Source organism: Pongo abelii, chromosome 3, assembly GCF_028885655.2.
Source record: "Pongo abelii isolate AG06213 chromosome 3, NHGRI_mPonAbe1-v2.0_pri, whole genome shotgun sequence".
NCBI classification, from domain to species: domain Eukaryota; kingdom Metazoa; phylum Chordata; class Mammalia; order Primates; family Hominidae; genus Pongo; species Pongo abelii.
The window spans coordinates 130349388-130373330 of record NC_071988.2 but is presented as its reverse complement, the minus strand read 5'-3'; the positions used below and the strand labels follow the sequence as shown (position 1 = coordinate 130373330).

Genomic DNA, 23943 nt, shown 5'->3' with positions numbered 1-23943 from the left:
CGTTCTAGTACTCCCTGCTGCACTCGTCTTTAGTATCACGATTCTCCAGTATCCTATTATCCTCTTTAAGATGGCCTGAGTTTCTCTTCCTTGCAATTAAGTCTTAGTATGTAAGAAAAATGAGTAAAAGATCTGGACAAACATGTATTAGTGCTCGAAACTTTTAAGCAGTTTAGTAACCCATTGTTCCAAAAACAAATTACAGCCTTCCCTTATCTCAAATCTGGGTTTAGGTGTTGCTCCTACAGCAAAGAGAATTTGCCTGTTTGTGTGTATTCACCAGACTGTAAGTTCCACCTGGACAGATGCTGTATTCTTCTTGCTCATTCTGATGTAATTCAGCACCTGGCACATGCCTTCCTTTGAATAAATAAATGTACATTTCTTATTACTATGTTCAAAGACTGATCTTCTGCACCAGCAAATAGCAGCACATAATGAAAACAACTGCTCTGCTATTTAGAGCAAAATTCAAGCAAAAATAATAATCTTTTTCTTCCAACTTTACCCTTCAGAAATGTACCATTTACTGAGCACCTAAGTTACTTCTAACTTTGCAATTCAAGTAATCACAGTATAATCATTCTAAGCAAATTATATCGGATTTCTTCATTTTACTTCTATAAATAGGATGTTTTCTTTATAAATTTTTGGCAGAGATGTGCTGCTCAGATCTCCCCTCAAGAAAGGACTCGCTACCCAGCTGCAAGGACTTGTTACCCAGCTGTGGCTAGCTGATAGCTTCGTTATTGGCTTTGTCGGAGTTTACTTCAACTTTTTAGCCAGGTGAGGTGATCCCCAGCCAATTACCTGACAATGCAGTGGGACAGTGGTCTAGCCATTTCTGCCTAACATATCAGGGAGTCTCTGCTCCGAAGCTCCCACTGGGCTGACAGCAAATTTGTCAACTCTGCATCACTGTCTGACAGTTTCCCCTAATTCTGCACCCTTCCTTCTCCTTTCGCTGGAGTTAAGCTCTACTAAAACATTTTGCACTTCTAGCTACACTTTAGTATCCTCTCCCTGAGGGATCTTTCCTGTGACAAAATCAAAGATTCATTTATTTCTAACTTAATCTGTAAACTTAATCTCTCACCCATTTAACCTCTTTTATGTTAATAATGCTTGGCACGCTTTCCCTCACACTGTGACATTTTGGTTTCATGTCCCCCAAACATTTTAAACCTAGTACAATGAGTTTGTTTCTTCACATAATCATCATGCTTTTACCAGCAAAACATTTTACACATTGATTTAAAAGTTTGTATTATTGATATTTTAAAATATAATTATTTTAAAGATATTTCACTTTATTTGGTAAAGATAACGTTTATTATTCCCCCGAAAAGCCTTAAGAGCTTTGAAACAGAAAAAAAACAACAAACCTTAACAACACCATCTTATGGTACTTAACTAGGAACTGTTTACTACTCAATCAATATGACAAAAAGCAGACTTTTGAAGCCATAATCACCCATGAGTTACTTCCTGTCCACCCAGTTTGAACAAGGTTTTAAAATACAGCAAATGACCAAAAAAAAAAAAAAACCAAAAACCAAAAACCAGACCAAAAAGTTCTTACTATTGAATCAAGTCTTTTAAGTTGATAAGTGCATATAGGTCGTTTTCCTTTCTCAAGGCTTTGGAAATACGGCAACCTTTTTCTCCATCTCTCCCATTATTCTCTATAATACAGACCTTCACTTGCCTTGCTTTTTTTCCCCTTTGTTGAATTTACTAGTATCTGACAGTTTAAAACACTTTAAGTCTGCTGATTTCCCCACAAGAATGTAAGCTCTATAAGGGCACAGCCTTTATTCATTTTACTCACCATGACATCCTCAGTGCTGCCTAGCATGAAAAAGGTACTCAGAATTTTTGAATAAATAAGTCCTTTTTTACTTAAAGAATGGTTATAATTAAATCAGCCTTGGAATAAGCAGGAAAAAAGCTCACTTGAGAGAAAATTTCACCATAAACTTGAAGATCTTAGGAAAGAATGAATTGAGCCATCAGAGAAGTGAAGCCCATGGCCAGCCAGGGAGAACCGAAAGGCCTGGATAGAAGAAATTAAGACCAGATTGGTCCAGAGATTTTTTTGTTTGTTTGTTTGTATTTTTAGTAGAGATGGGGTTTCACCGTGTTAGCCAGGATGGTGTCGATCTCCTGACCTCGTGATCCGCCCGCCTCGGCCTCCCAAAGTGCTGGGATTACAGGTGTGAGCCACCGTGCCCGGCCCCAGAGATGTTTTTACATGTCCTCACCTAGCACATTCACATTGACAACTCTGACATAGATATGCAGCCTGTGCTTGAATATTTACAAGGATATAAAGATGCTAACTCTCAAGGCATCCTGCCAACCATATTTTGAATCTTAGGCTACCAAAAGTAGCTAAAGAAAGTCATAAGATAGGAATGAATGATTAATAGACCAAAAACTTAACACTGTCAGTTAAAAAACAAATATAAAAGGTATTAATTAGAAAAAGTATTTATTTCTGCTCCGTTCATACATCTTATTGTTCAGGAAACAGTTTTACATACATATCTGAAATAATCTACCATCACACACTCTAGTTAAAGGCAAAGCACCATAGGTAAAGCTGATCAGCTGTCTAGAGTTCTCAGCTTATGGAATCTTGCTTCTGGATTTTATGTTAATTTCTGAAAATCAGAAATGTCATCTCCAAAAAATGTTAAGAGGGTTGTAAAAAATAATCACTTTATTTGATATTATAGTTGTAGATATGGAGTATATTTTAAGAAATGAAAAACTAAAAAGAAAATGCCACTCAACATCATTGGTATAGCAATAGGTCAGCAGGAAAAAAAATTCTGTGATAAACTTGTCTCTTTAATACCAAGAAGAAATTCTAGTCCAAGCTCCAATACGCTTCCTGTTTTTTCACTAGATATTTCTTTTACTGCTGCTCTTCATTCTTTTCCACATTTCATATTAGAGGATTGGTACAGCCTTTAAAACTTCATTGACAGGAGCAAATCCAGTATCCACTGATGTCTTCTCAAAGGCACTCTAACCCATCAGATAGCCCCTGCAGAAATATAAGCACAAAAAGTGAAAAGAATTGTTTTTATATTCTCTTATTATTATAGTATTTCAAAATGCCAAAATAAGTTTTATGATATATCAAATAACAATCCAAAAATATAATTGCGTGATTCTTCATTATGGTCCTTATTTCATATTTTGCCCCCCTCACCCCAATATACAAATAAATTACTGAGCCTCAGTTCTACTATCCTTCCCTCTTTTTCCTTTTTTTTGAGATGGAGTTTTGCTCTTGTCACCCAGGCTGGAGTGCAATGGTGTGATCTCAGCTCACTGCAACCTCCGCCTCCCGGGTTCAAGTGGTTCTCCTGCCTCAGCCTCCCAAGTAGCTGGGATTACAGGCGCGTGCCACCACACCTGGCTAACTTTTGTATTTTTATAGAGACAGGGTTTCGCCACGTTGGCCAGGTTGGTCTGGAACTCCTGACTTCAGGTGATCTGCCTGCCTTGGCCTTCCAAAGTGCTGGGATTACACGCGTGAAGCCCAGCAAAGTTTTGTTTTTTTTTTTTGAGATGGAGTTTTGCTCTTGTTGCCCAGGCTGGAGTGCAATGGCGCAATCTCGGCTCACTGCAACCTCTGCCTCCTGGGTTCAAGCGATTCTCCTGCCTCAGCCTCCCAAGTAGCTGAGATTACAGGTGACCACCACCACATCCAGCTAACTTTTTCTATTTAGTAGAGACGGGGTTTCACCATCTTGGCCAGGCTGGTCTCAAACGCCCAACCTCAGTTAATCCATCCACCTCAGCCTCCCAAAGTGCTGGGATTACAGGTGTGAGCCACTGCGCCTGGCCCTTCCCTCTTAAAGTTACAAAGCAGTATGCTAAACAACACAGAATAAGAAAAGGAAGTAAAGAAAAGAAAATGATATCTAAAAGTTAAAGTTAAGAGTCAGAATCAATCTATTTTAGACTCTCAGAAGTGCAACAAAATCAAAATGTTTTTTATGTAAAGAAACTGGTTTGGATTTCTAAAAACTCTAATATTACCAGAAGAGAAGTGGGAGAATCAGAAGCTCTTCAGGACTGGGAGGTGAGCCTTTGAGACTTCAAAAAACAGTGTGCACAAACATCTGCCCCTGAACCTCTAATACTTTAGGAAATGTCTGGATAACAGTTAGGAGCTTTAGCTGTACCTGCTGGTAAGGTCAAACTTCATGCTGGTCAAACAGAAAATCCTTTTATTAAATGTGCAAGTTAGGCCCTGAAATCCCCTTTAAATTAAAGCATTAAATCTGGTGTTATAAAAGTTCCAAACCTTTCCTTTGGCAATAAACCCTTTAAGTCTATTATTAATTAAGAATCTACAGGATCAGGAAAAAAAAAAAGGAAAAATTATGTACAAGTATCCACATTAAGAAAGGGTTGGGCTGGGCATGGTAGCTCATGCCTATAATCCCAGCACTTTGGGAAGCCGAGGCAGGTGGAGTACCAGGTCAGGAGTTCGAGACCAGCCTAGCCAACATGGTGAAAACCCACCTCTACTAAAACTACAAAAATTAGCTGGGCGTGGTGACAGACGCCTGTAATCTCAGCTACTTAGGAGGCTGAGGCAGGAGAATTGCTTGAACCCAGGAGGTGGAGGCTGCAGTGAGCCAAAATCGTGCCATTGCACTCTAGCCTGGGCAAACAGAGTGAAACTCCATCTCAAAAAAAAAAAAAAGAAAACAACAACAATAACAAAACAAAACAAAACAAAACATCCTGGCTAACACGGTGAAACCCCATGCTCCAGCCTGGGCAACAGTGCAAGACTCCGTCTCAAAAAAAAAAAAAAAAAAAAAAAAAAGGTTTACAACACCCTATACTCACTGATGGCTTCAGAACGCCTCTTCTTTTGACCCTGCTTCTACCACTTACTGCATGAGCCTGGCAAACCTCACTCAGTTTCCTCATCTGTAAAATGGAGTTACCTCAAAGGGTTTTAAGGATTATAAGAGAATCTACTCATATAGTAATTGCTACTCATAGTTACATGCACTTGACAAATGTTAGCTGCTATTTTTAGAGTCCCAAGTTTCTTCACTGGTAACGTAGGATTTAAAAACTACTTGACAATACCGAGGTCTCCTCCAGTGCTTGGCACACAGCAAACACTCAAAAATGTGACTTCCCTCCCTTTCAGCTTCTGAACTCACTTGACACCCTGTATGATTAGACTCATATTCAGCCAATGCAATCAACCTAGAACTCACACACTCTTTTCTTTCTACTATATCAGCCTCACCAATCCACACACTCTGAGTAAAGAGAACTTTCATCTAACACAACCACCTTGACAACCAGATACTTCTCACCTCCTCCCAAATCCAAAACTGAACAAAAATTTAAAAATAAAAAGGTTTGGCTGGGCACAGTGGCTCACGCCTGTAATCCCAGCACTTTGGGAAGCTGAGGCAAGGGGATCACGAGGTCAAGAGATCGAAACCATCCTGGCCAACACGGTGAAACCCCGTCTCTGCTAAAAATACAAAAATTACCTGGGTGTGGTAGTGCACGCCTGTAGTCCCAGCTACTCAGGACGCCGAGGCAGGAGAATCACTTGAACCTGGGAGGCGGAGGTTGCAGTGAACCGAGATCATGCCACTGCACTCCAGCCTGGCAACAGAGCCAGACTCCGTCCCCCACAAAAAAAAAAAAAAAATTAAAAACTAAAAGGTTCTTTGGATATATACATTGAATTTAAAGACTTCACATAAATTTGCTACTATAATGCCTGATGTGTCACAAAAAGGATACTTTAAAACATAAGCTTCACAAGAAAAAAAAAAAAGGTTCAAGATTTTAAGCAAGCATCAACTAATATCTGCACTCTGTAGTAGAAGTTACCCAACAGCTAGCTTACACTATGAAACAAGGGTACTAAAGACTCATTAGGAGTAACTTCTTGTCATTTGCATATACCTATATGTGAATATACACTTTGTATTCTATCTCTTAATATAGCTATATATTATGGTATCCTTCCTTGTAACTAGTGGGTGACCCATGCTTGTCAACCTATATTTAGATAGAAAAGAATATTTAAATAGACATGTCCTGTTCAAAGCTGCCAAACTTAAAATAGTTCTACCTTAAGGACAATTTTGGAGATACTAAGAAATATTATAATGCTGTAACGATACCATATTAGAAAAAAGAAAAGAAAAACAAATACATTACTATACTTCTTGGTAAGAAATAAAAATAAAATTGTTGAAATACACTTACTATAATATATACTCAATCATTTAGCCCCCTCTCATGACCCAGAAAATTTCACAATCTTATATTCAGGCCTGTGAGATTTTTACATAAGTAAAACTGTAGATAAATACAATAAAAAGGTAAATCAAGAACTCAAAAACCAACTAGAGACAGGAGAAGCCACCATGAAGGACCTTCTATTTAATCTTTATTTTAAGGCCATTCTTTCAATAATCACTCAGTGCCTCTGTATATTAAGGCAAGCACTGTGCTAGGTTAGCACTAACAGAAACTTCTCAAAACACTACCACATTCATTATTGCATTTAACCCTTGCAACAATCTTAAAAAGGTGTGTGAAACAAGGATTAGTCTCATTTTACAGATGAAGAGTGTGACAGCAATTAAGTGGTTTGCTCAAAATCACAAGGCCAGAAAAGAACCGAACCAGCATTAAAACACAAGTCTCCTCACTCCTGGTCTACTACCCACTCCAATGGTCCTAGAAATGGAAACCTCACTTTCTTCTTTTAGAAACAGTAACGGTTTATTCAGGCTGCGCACGGTGGCTCATGCCTGTAATCCTAGCACTTTGGGAGGCCGAGGCAGGCGGATCAAGAGGTTAGGAGATCGAGACCATCCTGGCTAACACGGTGAAACCCCATCTCTACTAAAAATACAAAAAATGAGCCGGGCATGGTGGCGGGCGCCTGTAGTCCCAGCTACTAGGGAGGCTGAGGCAGGAGAATGGTATGAACCTGGGAGGCAGCGTTTGTAGTGAGCCGAGATCGCGCCACTGCACTCTAGCCTGGCAACAGAGCAAGACTCCATCTCAAAACAAAACAAAACAAAAACAGTAATGGTTTATTCATTTATTTTTGAAACTGTGGCCATAATCTAACTTGAAACAGAACTTTTAGGACTCTATCTTTAGAATGAAAACATTGACATTGATTAACACATTATGATTGAGAGTACACCTTCTCATTTAATCTTGACAACTGTAACTCCCCAAGGTATATTGATACTTCATTTAACAAGTTTGGAACCTGAGGCCAAGAGAGTTCACGGAACTAATCCAAAGTCTCAGAGCTATTAAGTGGCAGGCCAAAACTGGACTCCAAATTCCTCACCCTCTCTACTACACATTGTCCTCAGCAGCTGTACAAATGTTTTGTTTCTTTAGAATGAATTACGTCCCTAAAAATGAACCTCGGATATCAGCTTTTTAGTCGCTGAAACAATCCAGCTGCTAGTTTCCCTACAGCCTTAACTCTCTAAAATATAGCTCCAAATCTGGAAGGAAATGAAAGAGATTCTCAAACATCTGAAAGTATGGTTACAAAGCCAAGCCATTAAGCTCTCCTTCAGCCAGAACTGATTTAAAAGGTAATTAATAGCTAGGTTATCTATTCCCTCAAGTCATAGAATAACCAGCAAACTGAAAAGAAGAAGAGGGAAAGGATGAAATTACAATAGGTATATACTGATCACCATGACAAGTGACAGGCCAGTGAAATCAACAAAACTAAAAAGTAGTACTATGCATAACAGAAATGTAAAATGACCCTCAGTGGAGAAGGTTAAATTATGTTTAATCTCAGTGTCCAGCAAATAACAGTTATCAAATAATATTTGCTACATACAAATGTGAGTGTTAACGTGTAATACAACAAACACTATAGAAAGAGGTCTGTCGAAAATGAATACAATGTTTTAGTATTTACGTATTTTCAATTACATGGAATCACATATATGTATCATATCATTCCCTAAATGATGTTAGTTTAAATATTATTACATTCATATTTTTTATTCCTTTCTCCCTTTAAGAGAACTTGTTTTCTGAACTGATCCCATGATCTCAGGATTTATCCAGAAGATCCTTAGCTTTTCTTCTCAAGCTTAATAAACACTAGGTGAAATTGCTAAAAAGCCATTTTTGCCAGCTGAAATAAGGCAGACCTTTTGTCCTCAATTATATGATAGTATCTATTTCAAGTAGTTTTATACAGCTTTATAACAGACTTGCCTGAATGTAGGAACCCATCCTTCCATCTCCAATTGAACACCTCGCCTGACTTTAGGGCATTACCATGCCACCACAGGCCACCTTTTATTTTTATTCTTTTTAAGATTCTGCTTTTGGCCGGGCATGGTGGCTCACGCCTGTAATCCCAGCACTTTGGGAGGCCGAGGCAGGCAGATCACTTGAGGTCAGGAGTTCGAGACCAGCCTCTGCCAACATGGCAAAACCTCGTCTCTACTAAAAATACAAAAATTAGCCTGGCATGGTGGCACATGCCTGTAATCCCAGCTACTCGGGAGGCTGAGGCAGGAGAATGGCTTGAACCTGGAAGGCGGAGGTAGTAGTGAGCCGAGACCGCACCATTGCACTCTAGCCTGGGTGATAGAGCAAGACTCTGTCTCAAAAAAGGAAAAAAAAAAAAAAAAAAGAAAAAAAACAAAGATTCTGCTTTTAAGTTAAAGCTGCCCTAAGAGTGGAGGCTAAAGACAATCTAATGAAGATTCATTATTTTTTCAGAAGAATCAAGTTCAAACTTGTACCAGTCTTCTACTCAGTAATCGAACATTATTTCCTTTGAGTCTATGTATATTTAAAATGCAGTGAACATACAGATGCATACATACATGATTTCACATACATTATCTCATAAATTATATTAGAATATTTTCATTTTCACAATGAAAATTACTCCTTTGAGACTGTACTAATAAAAATATTAGGGACTACAGTTTAATTTTTTCCTTTTAAATGTACTACTATGTGTGCAAAGTTAATAAACAATCATTCTTTATTTATTTTTTTTTTTGAGATGGAGTCCCACTCTGTCACCGAGCCTGGAATGTAGTGGCACAATTTCGACTCACTGCAACCTCTGCCTCCTGGGTTCAAGCAGTTCTCGTGCCTCAGCTTCCCAAATAGCTGGGATTACAGGCGTGTACTACCACGCCCAGCTAATTTTTTTATTTTTTAGTAGAGACTGGGTTTCACCATGTTGACCAGGCTGGTCTTGAACTCCTGACCTCAAGTGATCTGCACACCTCGGCCTCCCAAAATGCTGGGATTACAGGCCTGAGCCACTGCGCCCAGCCAACAGTCATTCATTTTTGACGTTTCTTCAAAACTCAAGACATCAAATAAAACATGTTTTAATTAGTAAAATTATATCAACAGAGGAAACATCAGGTCTTTCAAAAAAGCATAAATCAGAAAACAGAACCAGTAATACTGTTTCAGTGCTACTGTTTTCTCCTTTTCAAAGGCATCTCTTGCTAAAGGTAACATCTTTGTAAAAAAGAATTCCACCCTGGAGGTTATCATGGTGCATCTTATGATACAGCCATCCTTTATCTCAGATGCTAGAAGCTAGAAATGTAGTTGATTTGGAAAAACCAGTGGCTATTGGTGTTTTTTTGACATCTTTTTTATTGTTGTGGTTATTCCACTCACTATAATCAAACTGTTAGGTCATCATAGATAATTTGCATGAAAGAAGAAAGATACACCCTTTCCTTGCTGGGATAGTAACCACAACCCTGTTGTGTGTAATACAGGCCAACAGTCCTTGCTCATCATCTCCTCTGGGGCCTGCAAATATTCCAGGAAAGACAGTATCATTACTTCCATTTCTTATATAAAACTGTCCATTGTCTCTCCCCACTCCATACCCAAGGTACCAGGCATTAAGAGCTGCAGATGAGAAATGATATCACAAAGGGAACCATAAATTCATCTTAAAAATTCAAATCCTAGACTTAGCTGCATAACAAGACACAGAAAATAGCAATTTTCTGTTTGGACCACTGTCCTGTTTTGATTAGATCCAAACATAATCTACAACTGAAACCCAGAAAGTATACCCTTTTTCCCTAGCCTAAAGGTTGGATTTAGTCAACGGTGTTACATACTAGCCTATAGAATGCAGACAGGAAGACAAATGTTCACATAAATGATTGCAAAAGTAAGATGAAGGCAATCCGGAGTATTAAACACTTGTCAAAGCTTTTCTGTCAGTAGCAGATAGCTCTATTATCCTGCAAGTCAAATGCCAAAGCTAAAAGATAAACACCTATTTTCTTAATAGACTCATTCCTAGGAAGAGGACCTAAAACTATAAAGAAGGAAAACACTATGTAGAATGAAAACAGTAGGTAGAATGAGAACATATTTGATTCCATAAGCAAAACCAGGACACTTTCTCTGTTCTGACACATGCCTCCAAAGGTTTCTTTTGTTTTGGTTGTAAATTTTCTCTTCTTTTCTTTTCTTTTTTTGAGATGGAGTCTTACTCCGTCACCCAGGCTGGAGTGCAGTGGCGTGATCTTGGCTCACTGCAAGCTCTGCCTCCTGAGTTCACGCCATTCTCCTTCCTCAGCCTCCCGAGTAGCTGGGACTATAGGCACCTGCCACCATGCCTGGCTCATTTTTTATATTTTTAGTAAGAGATGGGGTTTCACCATGTTAGCCAGGATGGTTTCGATCTCCTGACCTTGTGATTCGCCCACCTCAGCCTCCCAAAGTGCTGGGATTACAGGCGTGAGCCTTTCAGTAACCTCTTTATTCTATCTGGGAGTCTCCTCTTTTCTTGCTCTGCTAATGAAAACTTCAGTCTTTTCTATACCAGTATACCTTACCAGGCTATGGTGACTTACTTCCACTAGGAGCAGAAAAACAAGGAACAAAAAGAAGAGGCTGGAGTACCTTAGTCTTCATACAACTTAGCCAATGGCCAGAAATGCCTTCCCCAAATGAAATAAGAGCTGCTGGCCGGGCACAGTGGCTCACACCTATAATCCCAGCACTTTGGGAGGCTGAGGCGGGTGGATCATGAAGTCAAGCGTTCCAGAACAGCCTGGCCAACATAGTGAAACCTTGTCTCTACTAAAAATACAAAAAAAATTAGCTGGGTGTGGTGGCAGGCACCTGTAATCCCAGCTACTTGTGAGGCTGAGGCAGGAAAATCTCTTGAACCTGGGAGGCGGAGGTTGCAGTGAGCCGAGATTGCACCACTGCACTCCAGCCTGGGCAACAATGAGAGACTCCATCTCAAAAAAAAAAAAAAAAAAAAAAAAAGAGCTGCTGCCAGAGGAAACTGAGGCAGCTATATGGCCACACAGATATTCAGCTGACAAAGAACTCCATGCTTTCCCTCCCATCCTGCCAGGACTAAAATGGGAACATGATGATTGTGGGATCATCATGTACTTTTGCCCATTCTACTCCACGTGTGTTACAGACAACGGACAGGTTAAGTCACAGAACAAGTGAATTTGTAAAATTCAAACACACTAAGAAATCAGTATAGTTGACACTTGATGTTTAACACAGTCCCTAAAAAATAAAATACTAAAAATAAAATACTAAGAGCTAATATTTGTGGTACGCTTGCCCAAATTTCCTGTCGTTACTGTAGTTACTAATGCATCCATGAATTAAATTAGAATATATGGAAATGTGATTGTATTTGTTCACATTTCAAGTAAATAGTCTTAAACAGAATTATGAAAGATGCCATAAACCATCTTATTTTTCTTCTAAAGATATTGAAAAGTTTTCTGAATCAAAATAATCTTTAAATACACATTAAACACACACACATACACACACACACACACATACATATATAAACATCCTTTTCCTATCTTTTTGAAGGGCAATAACTCTCTTTTCCCTTACAAGGCATAATGGGTTTTCTTCCCACCAATATTCAAAGAGCGGCAACAGTGAGTGATCTGAAGCTATTCCCTACCATTAATACTACTGGAATCCTGTGTTACAGGTTAGCCAAAAGGCATTTTAAAGAAACAATGACAGCTGGGCGTGGTAGCTCATGCCTTTGGAATAATCCCAGCACTTTGGAAGGCCAAGGCAGGAGGATCACCTGAGGTCAGGAGTTCAAGATCAGCCTGGTCAACATTGTGAAACCCCATCTCTACTAAAAATACAAAAAATAGCTGAGTGCTGTGGTGCATGGCTGTAATCCCGGCTACTCAGAAGGCTGAGGCAGGAGAATCACTTGAGCCCGGGAGGCAGAGGTTGCAGTGAGCCAAGACTGTGCCATTGCATTTCTAGCCTGGGCAACAAGAGTGAAACTCCATCTCAAAAAAAAAGAAACAATGACTATCTTCAGTCATTGATGCCAGGACAAGGTAACTAAATTTTCTCTCACGAACATTCATGCGGATAACAACTAAGAAGATCTATTAGTTTCAATTTTTATTAACTATAGCTGTAACCTGACCAAGTTACAAATATATTTGGTTTCTGGATTTTTCACCCATGTAAATGAAAGTTAAATTAAATGTCCCATGACTTTACATTTTCCAGGTAATCATTTTACCAATTTGCAACATAAGTTGCTGATTACACAAATAACTTACGGCAGTTTCATTCTCATGAATACTCTAGCCATGAAAAAACTCAATAGGACACAGACGAATCCAATGAACAGAAGAAGAAATCTATTGAGTTTTGGGATATTTGGTGCATTCGATCGGTCCAGGATTATGAAACCTAAACCTCCCATTGTAAATAGGAAGCTGGATGCAAGTCCTTCCATAATATATTGTCCATTTACTCTGGAAAAGAAAAGAATGACCATAGAAAGATAATAAATAGAAATGTTTCCCCTTAAATTGAAATTCCTATTTCCGTTTTTGTGCCAAAACATTTTTGTGCTATATTTCTTATTCTTACCCTCACAACTATTTTACTATACCTCTGGATATTCATCTGTCCATTCAACAGATATTTATTGAGTCTATTAGGTAGCAAGCACTGTTCTAGGTTCTGGGAGATACAACAATGAATAAAACAGACAAAAATCTTTGTCTTCATGGAGTTCACATTCAAAAAAAGTTGTAAAACCTCAACTAACACAACCGTTTATGTAAAATAAATACTCATATTTTACGTATATGAATGCTTTACCCAGAACTTTAGCTTAGCTTTTTTTTTTTTGAGACGGAGTCTTGCTGTCGCCCAGGCTGGAGTGCTGTGGCACGATCTCGGCTCACTGCAACCTCCACCTCCCAGATCGCTGGGACTACAGGCACATGCCACCACGCCTGGCTAATTTTTTGTATTTTTAGTGGAGACGGGGTTTCACCGGGTTAGCCAGGATAGTCCCAATCTCCTGACCTCGTGATCCGCCCACCTCGGCCTCCCAAAGTGCTGGGATTACAGGCGTGAGCCACCACGCCCAGTCTAGGTTAGCTTTTTTTAAAAGTTATGCTATTCAAATTTCTACTATCAATTTCAAACTAATTTTGAATTGGTTAGATGTGTTTCCTGAAGTTTTATGTTAATAATAATAAACTTCTTGTTTCAAAAGGAAACATTTTAAAAAGAAACTGTTCTTAAATAAGGCTCCACGAGCCCTATAAGAACTTCAGTGAACTACAAACCCCTATAATTATATGTAAAAGTGTGTGTGTGTGTGATTTTTCTAGGGATACAGAGCTTTTATCAAATTCTCATAGTTCAGGGACCTCAAGAAGAAAATTTCTCGTTAAAGGGATGATTATACATAGGCATATGTAAACAGGGTGTTTTTTTTTTTTGGTCAATTGTTTTCATTGAAAACACAATATATGTACCAAGTTCAAAATTCAAACAGTGTGAAAGAGGGCACTATGAAAAGCCACCCTACCATCAACCTGTCATTAACTCCCCTCCACAGAGAATACTAACAAATCTTTCAGAAATATTCTATGCATAAATAGCATTACTGCAAATATAAACACATAGCTATGTTTAGGTAGATATTTATCAAGTAAATTTTAGAAAGCAATATAAGCATTGTTCAGGTGAACAAAACCACACTGGAACGGGGTTTCACTGATGAAATAGAACCCTCAAGTCTCAAAAATACTTTTGTTATTTAATGGTATAGACCAGGGTATAGTCCAAAAATATTTTCTTAAATACCCATATAGTAAATATCTTAGGCTTGCAGGGTATGTGGTTTGTGTCATACTTATTCAACTCAGCCACTGTAGCTTAAAAGCAGCCATAGATTATATATAAACACATGGGCATGCTTACCTCCAATAAAACTTTTTTGGGGAAAAGAAAAAAAAAGCAGCTATAGTTCGCTGACCCCCAGAACAATCTATAAATGTAGTTTAAACTGACACCCTACTGTAAATTGGTGATACATCATTATGAAATACTTTATTTCTTAATAAATAAATAATATACTCTTGTTCTCGACTCACTTTCTGCCATTTCAGAATCCAGCATTTTAAAACAGCTGTTGTCTAAATACACATGCATCCCATAGGTTTTACTCTATTTTTAAATAAGTTGGCATACTACAGCAACCTTCTTTCCCACCACCAAATCATTCGAAAAGGTATCTTTTACCTGTAGGCCAAGAAAGCTACTGGCCTCTGATGCCCATGTTCATCAGTCATAGAACCGACACTTGGAGGTTCAACAATAACATCATAAATTATTCCTATAAGAAAAACAACAGAACAGATTAGATTGTATTACTAATTTTTGAAAACAGGATTACAGTTTTCATTGTCTCTTAAGGTTCATTTACTTTTTTTTTTTTGAGACAGAGTCTCACTCTGTTGCCCAGGCTGAGAGTGCGGTGGCGCCACTTGGCTTACTGCCAAACTCTGCCACCCAAGTTGAAGCAATTCTCCTGCCTCAACCTCCCGAGTAGCTGGGACTACAGGCGCCTACCACCACGCCCAGCTAATTTTTGTATTTTTAGTAGAGACAGGATTTCACCATATTGGTCAAGATGGTCTCGAACTCCTGACCTCAGGTGATCCACCTGCCTCAGTCTCCCAAAGTGCTGGGATTACAGGTGTGAGCCACTGCACCTGGCCAAGGTTCATTTACTTTTAAATAGGAATGCTTTGATTGTATTATTATAACCAAATGTGGCCCAACTCATCTAAGGTTCTGATAAATCATTCAGACATTCAACTCAATGTTTTAGAATTACTTTGAAAACTGTATGATATCTAAATGAAGTACAAATTTCATAAGGGAAATTCATCCAATAAGAGTTGCTAATACTCAGGAATGACTTTAAAGGGGATTTAAAACTAAAGGCTCTACTTCAGTTCAGAAAAATTGTCTCAGATATGCTTACATTTGTTTCTATAAATTGAAAAATAACTAGAGAAATTGCTTAAATGTAAAACAAGGAGACATTTTAAAACCACGCCATCAGGCAGAATGGCAATTCTAGAGATTCATAATCATTAACATTAGTGTCCATGATTATGTCATAATGTCATCGTGATCATTAACATTAATGTTCATCAGCACTAATAGTTTTCTCAATCTACCACTGTCAACATCTACTCTACCTTCTCCACTGTTCTCAAACATCTTCATCTCCAGCTTTTCTTAAGCATAACAAGCCTATCTCCCTTATCCTAGCCTGACAAAACAATCCTATAGGAATTCCCTTGTCTTTTCCCCACCAAATCTACAAATACCTGGTACCTGCATCCATCCTCACCTCCTTCTTTCCAGCTACAAAGAGGAAGATTCCCACCTCCTATTATGTGGGATCCCTTTTACAATTATCAGGAGTCCATTCCCACTTGGACTCTCGGGGACTTTATTTCTTTAGATATCTCTCCTCTCTCCTGTATTTTCAAGCTCTCCTTCCCTACATCAGCCCTCCTTGACTTCAGATCCTCTTAGCTAACATCCTATTTCTATCTGTGCTTTCTGAAATGGAGTCAGACTTTCTTCTGGAAGACTTAGGCAAACTTGCCATCTCCCCTTTCTTACTTACCCTTCATTCTTCAACTCAATCCAATCTGGCTTCTGCAACCATTGATACTGCTCTAAGGTCACCAATGATCTCCATGTTGTCAAATTCAATGGACACTTTTCAGTTCTCATCTTAGAAGACTTCTCAGAAGCTCTCAATCCAGTTTACTAAACCAATTTCTTGAAAAACACCTCTTCTTACAGCTTTTGTGATATTCCTCTTCATGTTTTCTTGCTACCTCTCTATTGGGCCTCTTCTTTTATAAAACCACTAAATGTTGGAGGCCCTCAGGGATTGGTCCACTGTCCTCTTCTACTTCCCTCCAAAATGAACTCCCAGGGCTTTCAATTTCATGTGCTAAAGACTCTAAATGTGATGTGCCAAGGCCTCTCAAATAATGCCAGTACCATTAGAATTACATGTAAGCTCTTCAAGAACAGGGACTTTGGACTTTGCCTATACTCTTCAATGTCTCATGGGAGTTCCAGAAATGTCTGTTAGTTGACCAACTTCAACACAGACCTCTTTTCTCAGGTCTAGACTCCCATCTGCACATGTGACATATCCAACTAATTTTACCCCAAAACAACTTCTGGTGCACCATTTTCCACCAAAAACTTTGTTTTTTCAATCTCAGGAAATGATACTTCCATCTATTCAGGTGCTCAAACCAGAAACCTGTAAGATTCCTTCCCACCTCATTCTTCCCCTACACCCAGTGAATTCAAGACCTACTGAATCTACTTCCAACGTATCTTTCATTATATTATCCTAATCTCCACTACCATAAACCTTGTATAGTCTAAGTCAACTACAAAGGCCACCTAATTGGTCTTTTGGTCTCACATTTGCCCTACGTTTCCCTCTGCCCAGCATATCCTTTCCCCGAACTCTGCAGATTTTGGCTTGCATATCACTTCCTCAGGAATCACATCCAATCCAATCCAGATGATGCTTCCAACTCCCTTTATTTTCTCAAAAACCTCTTGTTCTTTTCTTTCACCGTATTTATAACCATTGTTTGTTTGTTTTTATTTTTTGAGAGAGGGTTGGGTCTTGTTCTGTCACCCTGGCTGGAGTGCAGTGGTGCCATCACAGCTTACTGCAGCCTCAGCTTCCCAGGCTCAGGCGATCCTCCCACTTCAAACTCCTGCACTGTAGTCCCAGCTACTTGGGACTACAGGCGTGCGCCACCAAGCTCAGCTAATTTGGGGGTTTGTTTTTTGTTTTTGAAACAGGGCCTTGCTCTGTTGCCCAGGCTGGAGTGCAGTGGCACCATCTCGGCTCACTGCAACCTTCACCTCCCAGGTACAAGCAATTCTCCTGCCTCAGCCTCACAAGTAGCTGGGACTACAGGCGTGTACCACCACGCCTGGTTAATTTTTTGTATTTTCAGTAGAGACAGGGTTTCGCCATGTTGCCCAGGCTGGCCTCGAACTCCTGGGCTCAAATGATCCAACTGGCTCAGGCTCCCAAATTGTTGGATTACAGGCGTGAGCCACTGCGCCTGACCTGTTTTTGTGACCATTTTTAATGGACAAAAAAATTATGTGACATTTAACATGTCTCATCTATGACATTATAAGCTTCAGGAGGTCAGGGTCCTTATGTTTTGTTCTATTATCTCCAGTACCTAGTGCCTGAAACTTAACAGGGACTCAGTATCTATTTGCTGACTATTTGTCAGCAACAAATAGTTTATTTATAAAGGGGCACTCAGTTTTTAGAAGAGACTTCTTCCCTTCCAGTGGCAAAACCAATTCATCATACAAGATACCTCACAGACCTGGCCACTAAAAGGCATCTTTCCACTTTCCCCCCAATGGTTGGGACAGAGAATCTCCCCATTACAATAATCAACAGGGAAAAAAAGAGGGCCACAAAGAAAACTGAGGCTTCTCGCAAAGAATCCGACTCCAAGGGAAGTAAGGGTTACAGGAAAGAACTAGCATTATTCATTATTATTATTGAATAATGACCTTTTTTTTTTTTTGTCCAACGACCTTCGTGAACTGTGCAAAAATATGGAACGCTTCACGAATTTGTGAATTTGTGTCATTCTTGCACAGGGGCCATGGTAATCCTCTCCCTATCATTCCAATTTTAGTATATGTGCTGCCGAAGTGAGCACTCAATAATAATACTGAATTATTCTATATTATTTATTTTTAAAAGTCTATTATTTTTAAAAGCCACATGCATTTTAAATTTTGTTTATTCAGTACAGTAGCTATTAACTTGATGAGCAAATATTAATGGTTAATGCTAATGCAATGCTAGATAGTATCTTGTTACCAAAAAAGTATTTAAATGTAACTCAAATATTTAAATGTAATTTATTTAAATGAACATAAGTTAATTCTCACTATTCTAGATTGGGGGAAGGGGGTAAATTCAAAGGTGCCTTCTAGAACTCAGCTCTCTCAGTTTGAAGCCTCCCCCTTCAGTGCCAACTATTCTCACAAAACATCTATGAAAATAACAATTATATGGCCACTCCCTTAAAAGTAGAACTACTTTTGCTATCCCAAATCCGTAGCTTTAATTTTATAATTTCCAGGTTAAGTACACTACTTCCCAAAATCTAAATTAATTTTATAATTTCCAAGTTAAGTACACCACTTCCCCAAATCTAAATGTACACAGTAGCACAGTCCTAAGTATATCTTGGAACTGTGGCCTGAAAGGGTAGTGGCTCTGAAAAGACTGTAGCCGGATTGCCAACTCACCAGCACATAAGGCAACGCCCCTTTGCAATTTTCTATTTGAAAAGGACAGAATAAGACGACAGACAATTCAGAAGCGTTTAACAGTAATGCTATTTATCTTATTTTTTTAATTCTCAACTTCTGCCCACTGAAATACAATATCGTCTGCAAGTCTCATCTCCAATCTCAAATATTTATCAAACCTGTGATTTCAGAAAATTCCATTGATATTTATTGTAGATCATGCAAAAGCCAACACAGAACCGTAGGTTTGAGCCAACAAAACTAAAGATTGTCAAGTCTCTTCCAAGATTCCAGGACAAAGACAAGTTTAAAAGTCCCACAAGCTCTTGACCAACCATGGAAGCGAAGTTGGGCAAACTAGACTTTCCCAGGACCTTTATCAAACAACCAACATGGAAACGGAGTTGGCCAAACTAGACTTTCCCAGGACATTTATCAAACAACGTATGGCAAGCAATAAAAAGAGCAACAATTTGGCCTTGAGAAATATATTTGACTTGGATCCCTGGGATGGGAGGGCTAGAAAGAGAAGAAAGGCAATGGAGTGAGAACACGAATTCTCTCAAGACAGGGCGTGAGGGCGAATAAACTTGGACGTTAACACTCCGGACCCCAGAACTCCCCTCCACCCTCAGAAAAGATCCAAAGCAGAGCTATGCGTCCCCCGGGGCTGAGTCAGCGGAACAGACGCGCCTCCCGGGGCGGGTCAGTTCTCCGCGCCTCAGCCTCTCGGGCCCGACAGCCCGAGTTACCTCCGGTGATGAGGAAGTAAGACACCACCACCAGAGCATACACAGTCATGGCCGACGGCATGTGCAACCAGGGCGGCTTCTTCAGCTTCAGGTTGGGACATTCGAGCACTAAGAACGGGACACGGTACAAAGTCTCCATGTTGGTGGTAGCGAGGGCCGTTCTCGGCCTCAAGCCCCACGCGCCTCCGGGAAACAGGCCCGCCTTCCCTACCAACTGCGCGTGCGCGAGGAAAGGACCCGCAGATCCGTAAAGCTCGGAGGTGGTTACTATACTCATAGAAGAAAATAAGAAACTAAATAAAACAAATAAATGATAGAAATAAAATGTTATAAGTTATTTAATCTAGTTAAGCTTAATTTGTGATAATGTACTCTACATTTTTCCAATGGATATATAGGTGATTTGTGTACCTTCAAGGACCTGCGGGACTTCTAACGTGGCCAAGCCGGAGAAGCGGAGGCCAAGGAATCTAGCTGAGCCCCGCCCACTCGCTGTCGCAGGGGATTTGAAAGTTGATTGGACAGGGGGCGCTCCCGGTTCCCAGAGCGGGAGATGAATGGGAACTTTTGGATAGAAATGCCTTTTATATTAGAGGTTTTTGAAGGGATAGGAAAAGCCGGAGGCTGCTGAGCTTTTACTTCCCGATATAGTCGTGGTAATAATAAGAATTAATAATAATTGCTAAAGTAATATGTTACCAATTTTTTTAAACATCCAGCCTGGATCACAAATGTCAACAGGACATCTCTACGGGGATGCCTTAATGCTGATAGCTTGGCATGACCATAATACTATTTTGAATAACTCATCCTCTCAACTTTGCTCTTCCCTTGGTCATCTGTATGTCGGTAAAAGGTAAAATCCCTCTGGCCAAAAATCTTAAAGTCGTTTGGATTTCTCTCCTTACTAGCCTTCTGCATCCAAAATGTTAGTAGGTCTCTTTGGTTGTACTACCAAAATATCTCCAATTCATCTGCCCCTCACCATTCCACCACTGACACCCTAGTGTGAGCCACCGCCATCTCTGGTCTGGGCAACATTTACAATCCAAATAGATGAAAATATATGATGGAGAGTTAGTCATTAGGGATGGACTAGAAGGTCTAAAGGATTTTTTGTTTTCTGTTTTGCTTTTCTTTTTTATATAATCTTTTAAGACTCTACAAATGTTAGCTTCCTTTTGGAGCAAGAGTTAAGAGTCACTGATTACATAAGTCCAGAGCATATTGACACATTATAGAGCCAATGTTTTTATATTTTTTTATTTGCTTCTAACTAAGCCTGTGTGTTTTTTTTTTTTTTACAGGATGCCATTTATTGGTTCTGCACTTCTAATTAGCTAACAACTCAATTGTTAAGAAATTGTTTGAAGACCATAATGAAAATACTATCAAAACATTGTAGTATCCAATTCTAAGTACAGTTGAGGCTTGCTGCCTTTACTGTTCATTAGTGAGAGTCTCCCCCAGAGTCATATTACCTATGTCTTAACAGAGCCACACGAATCTTAGGTTATGTAAAGGCCAGTGATAACACCAATAATGAATGCATTTACATCAGAACCAGCGTTTATATGTAGGAAGTTTCTCTGGGCACTGTAAAGCAGAATGTTTCTGAGATTCCCACAGTTTTATAAGTAAGGAACACTTTGGAACAATTAAAATATTTTGCTTTGGTATGAAGAAAAAAATTAAAATAAAATATTTTGCTTTGGAAAAACATAGGGATTAAAGATTTTTAAATTTCCTTTATAACTTAAAAAGGAATCTAACATTAATTAACCACTGCTTGGCAGGTACTATGTTAAGTGATTTACATTTGTGTTTATATACTCTTCATGACAATTCTGTTAGGTAAATACTAGTATAACTGCTTTACATATGACAAAACTGACTCCTGGGAAGGGAAATAAACTCAAAAAGTGTAGTATAGTCTGTGACTGGATGAGACCTAAAAGGCAATTGCTGTAGAAGTAAAATAGATTTAAGAGGTTTAAGATGGTATACGTTTATATACTTATCCTTCTTCCTGTGTATACTAGGGACACATAATTTTTACATACATTGTGGAAAACATAGAAATTATTAATATATAATTTTTAAATGAAAAATTAATTTCATAAATAATAAAATTGCCAAGTCAGAACACACTGCATTCATCTATATGTTGAATTATTACTATCACTTTCCAAAAAGTAAGTTTGCTGCAGGAACCAATTCATTATTATTTTTTAATCTCTTAAGCTTTGAAATATTTTTCGACATGGGTTTGTAATATTCTATAAGCCACGTATAAAAGAGACCTTTCATGAGTAAGATATGCATATCTGTTATCATCCATGTCCTAACCCACAATTCCTACAGAAAAATGTTCTATTTAAACATAACATAAACTCTGTAACTGAAAACCAAAGAAATAATGAATATAGCAGTGGGCATTAGAGCATGCCCTTAAATAAACATATAATCTAACCATTCGGTGGTTTTCTATTTATAGATGAAGAAGGACAAATGTTGAGAGAAACACAGTTTACAATATAATATGCAGTAGAGCTGTCATCTTAAGCTACACATAAAAGCAAATGTTAATAATTCTTACTGTGCTCAAGCAAATATATATTCAAAGAAGAAAAAAGTGTAAAGATGGTATCTACCAAGCTTTCTGTGTTCATTGTAGAATATTTTAATAAAAAGCCTTGAAGTCAGAAATGGTTCTGCCAGCCAAAAGAGAGGGCGAGCTCCACAAATAAGTTTTTAACTAAATTCTAAACAAACCAGAATTACAAAGGCTACAAATATTATTGATTTCTGTTTATTTAAATATGTGTTGGCGAGGAAATTAGTAGCTTTGTTTTTTGTAGGATAATAATACTAATATTAACCTGGATTTTTATTTATGAAGACATTTTGCAGTTTGGTTGACAGCGTCTTGAATTATGTTCTTTCCCGCTAGGTTCTGTATAAGCATGAGTATGAAGCACTATTATGTCTCATGATCTAAATAAAAACTCTTTCTAATGCAATATTGTGGGGTTTGGTGTTATTGTTGTAGTTATTTTACATTTTGAAGGTTGTTTTTAAAATTATATGCAAGCAATGGCTGGGCACGGTGGCTCACGCCTGTAATCCCAGCACTTTGGGAGGCCTCCTCACCTGAGGTCAGCAGTTCGAACCCAGCCTGACTAACATGATGAAACCCCATCTCTACTAAAAAATAAAAAATTAGCTGGGCATGGTGGTGTATGCCTCTAATCCCAGCTACTTGCAAGGCTGAGGCAGGAGAATGGCTTGAACCCGAGAGGCAGACGTTGCAGTGAGCCAAGATCGCGCCATTGCACTCCAGCCTGGGCAACAAGAGAGAAACTCCATCTCTAAAAATAAATGAATAAACAAGTAAATAATGAAAATAAGAAATAAAATTATGCAAGTAAAACACAGGAACCTGCCCAATGTAAAATAATTAATTTATTCAAATATTAGAGACACATATGGAACAAGTTTCCCATTATCACTACTCTAATTTTAGTTCTCCTTCCAGAGGTAGTGAGATCACTGAGTTCTAGAATGTACAATTGGAATAAATGTACTCAGCAAATGGAAGAATCACCATATTGGTTTCCTGACCCATATTATGAGGGCTTTTATGGCAGGAAAGTCTAAGTGTAACCAGTAGAACTGCTTTTACCTACAGAAATAATAAATCTAAAGTGACTTCAGTGACTGATGTGCTATCAAAGACTTGAAAGATGCTGAGTAGTGATTTCTGCCACATTTCGCTCAATTAACTTGGCCCTTGCAAAAGAAAGACGGCCCTTGGAGAACAACAGTGGATTACTGTAAATTTAATCATGTGGTGACTCCAACTGCAGCTGCTATTCCACTTGTGGTCTTGTCGCTGGAGCACATCAACACATCTCGTGGCACCTGTTAGCTGTTCTGGCAAATGCTGTTTCAACTTATGCCTATGGTAAAGATCATCAGAAGAAGTTTGCTTTCAACTGGCAGAGTCAGCAACACACCTCTATTTCAGAATTATATCAATTCCCCAGCTCTATGTCATAATCTGATTTGCAGGAACTTTGATTGCCTTCTCATTCACAGAATATCACACTGTGACATTGCATTGATGATATGCTAATTAGACACAGTGATCTAAGTAGCAACTACAGTAGATATATTGTTAGGACAAATGCATGTCAGAGGATGGAAAATAAGCACAATAAAATGTCAGGGTCTCCTCAGGGAAATGTCTAGGGGTTAAGTGATCTGTAACACATAGAATATCTCTTTCAAAATAAAGGATATTTGCTGCACAATGCTCAATGGACAGAGCACTTGCAACATATACTTCATTTGGTCATACCATTTTGATGTATTTGCTGAGCAATCCAATAAGCTGCTAGTTTTGATTGGGATCCTGAATAAGCAA

At 38.8% G+C, this 23943-nt stretch overlaps 1 protein-coding gene and 1 pseudogene across 1 annotated transcript; both read right to left on the bottom strand.

Moving 5' to 3' along the window:
• Positions 1-2477: 2477 nt before the first annotated feature.
• Positions 2478-19735, bottom strand: OSTC (oligosaccharyltransferase complex non-catalytic subunit). Its single transcript, XM_024245994.3, has 4 exons — positions 19515-19735; positions 14647-14740; positions 12660-12857; positions 2478-3055 (listed from the first exon to the last, which is right to left on the bottom strand). The coding sequence occupies exons 1-4, from the start codon at positions 19651-19653 to the stop codon at positions 3037-3039; spliced, it is 450 nt and encodes a 149-aa protein (XP_024101762.1). The 5' UTR covers positions 19654-19735; the 3' UTR covers positions 2478-3036.
• LOC112133215 (U6 spliceosomal RNA) lies at positions 18049-18161 on the bottom strand (annotated as a pseudogene).
• Positions 19736-23943: the final 4208 nt, after the last annotated feature.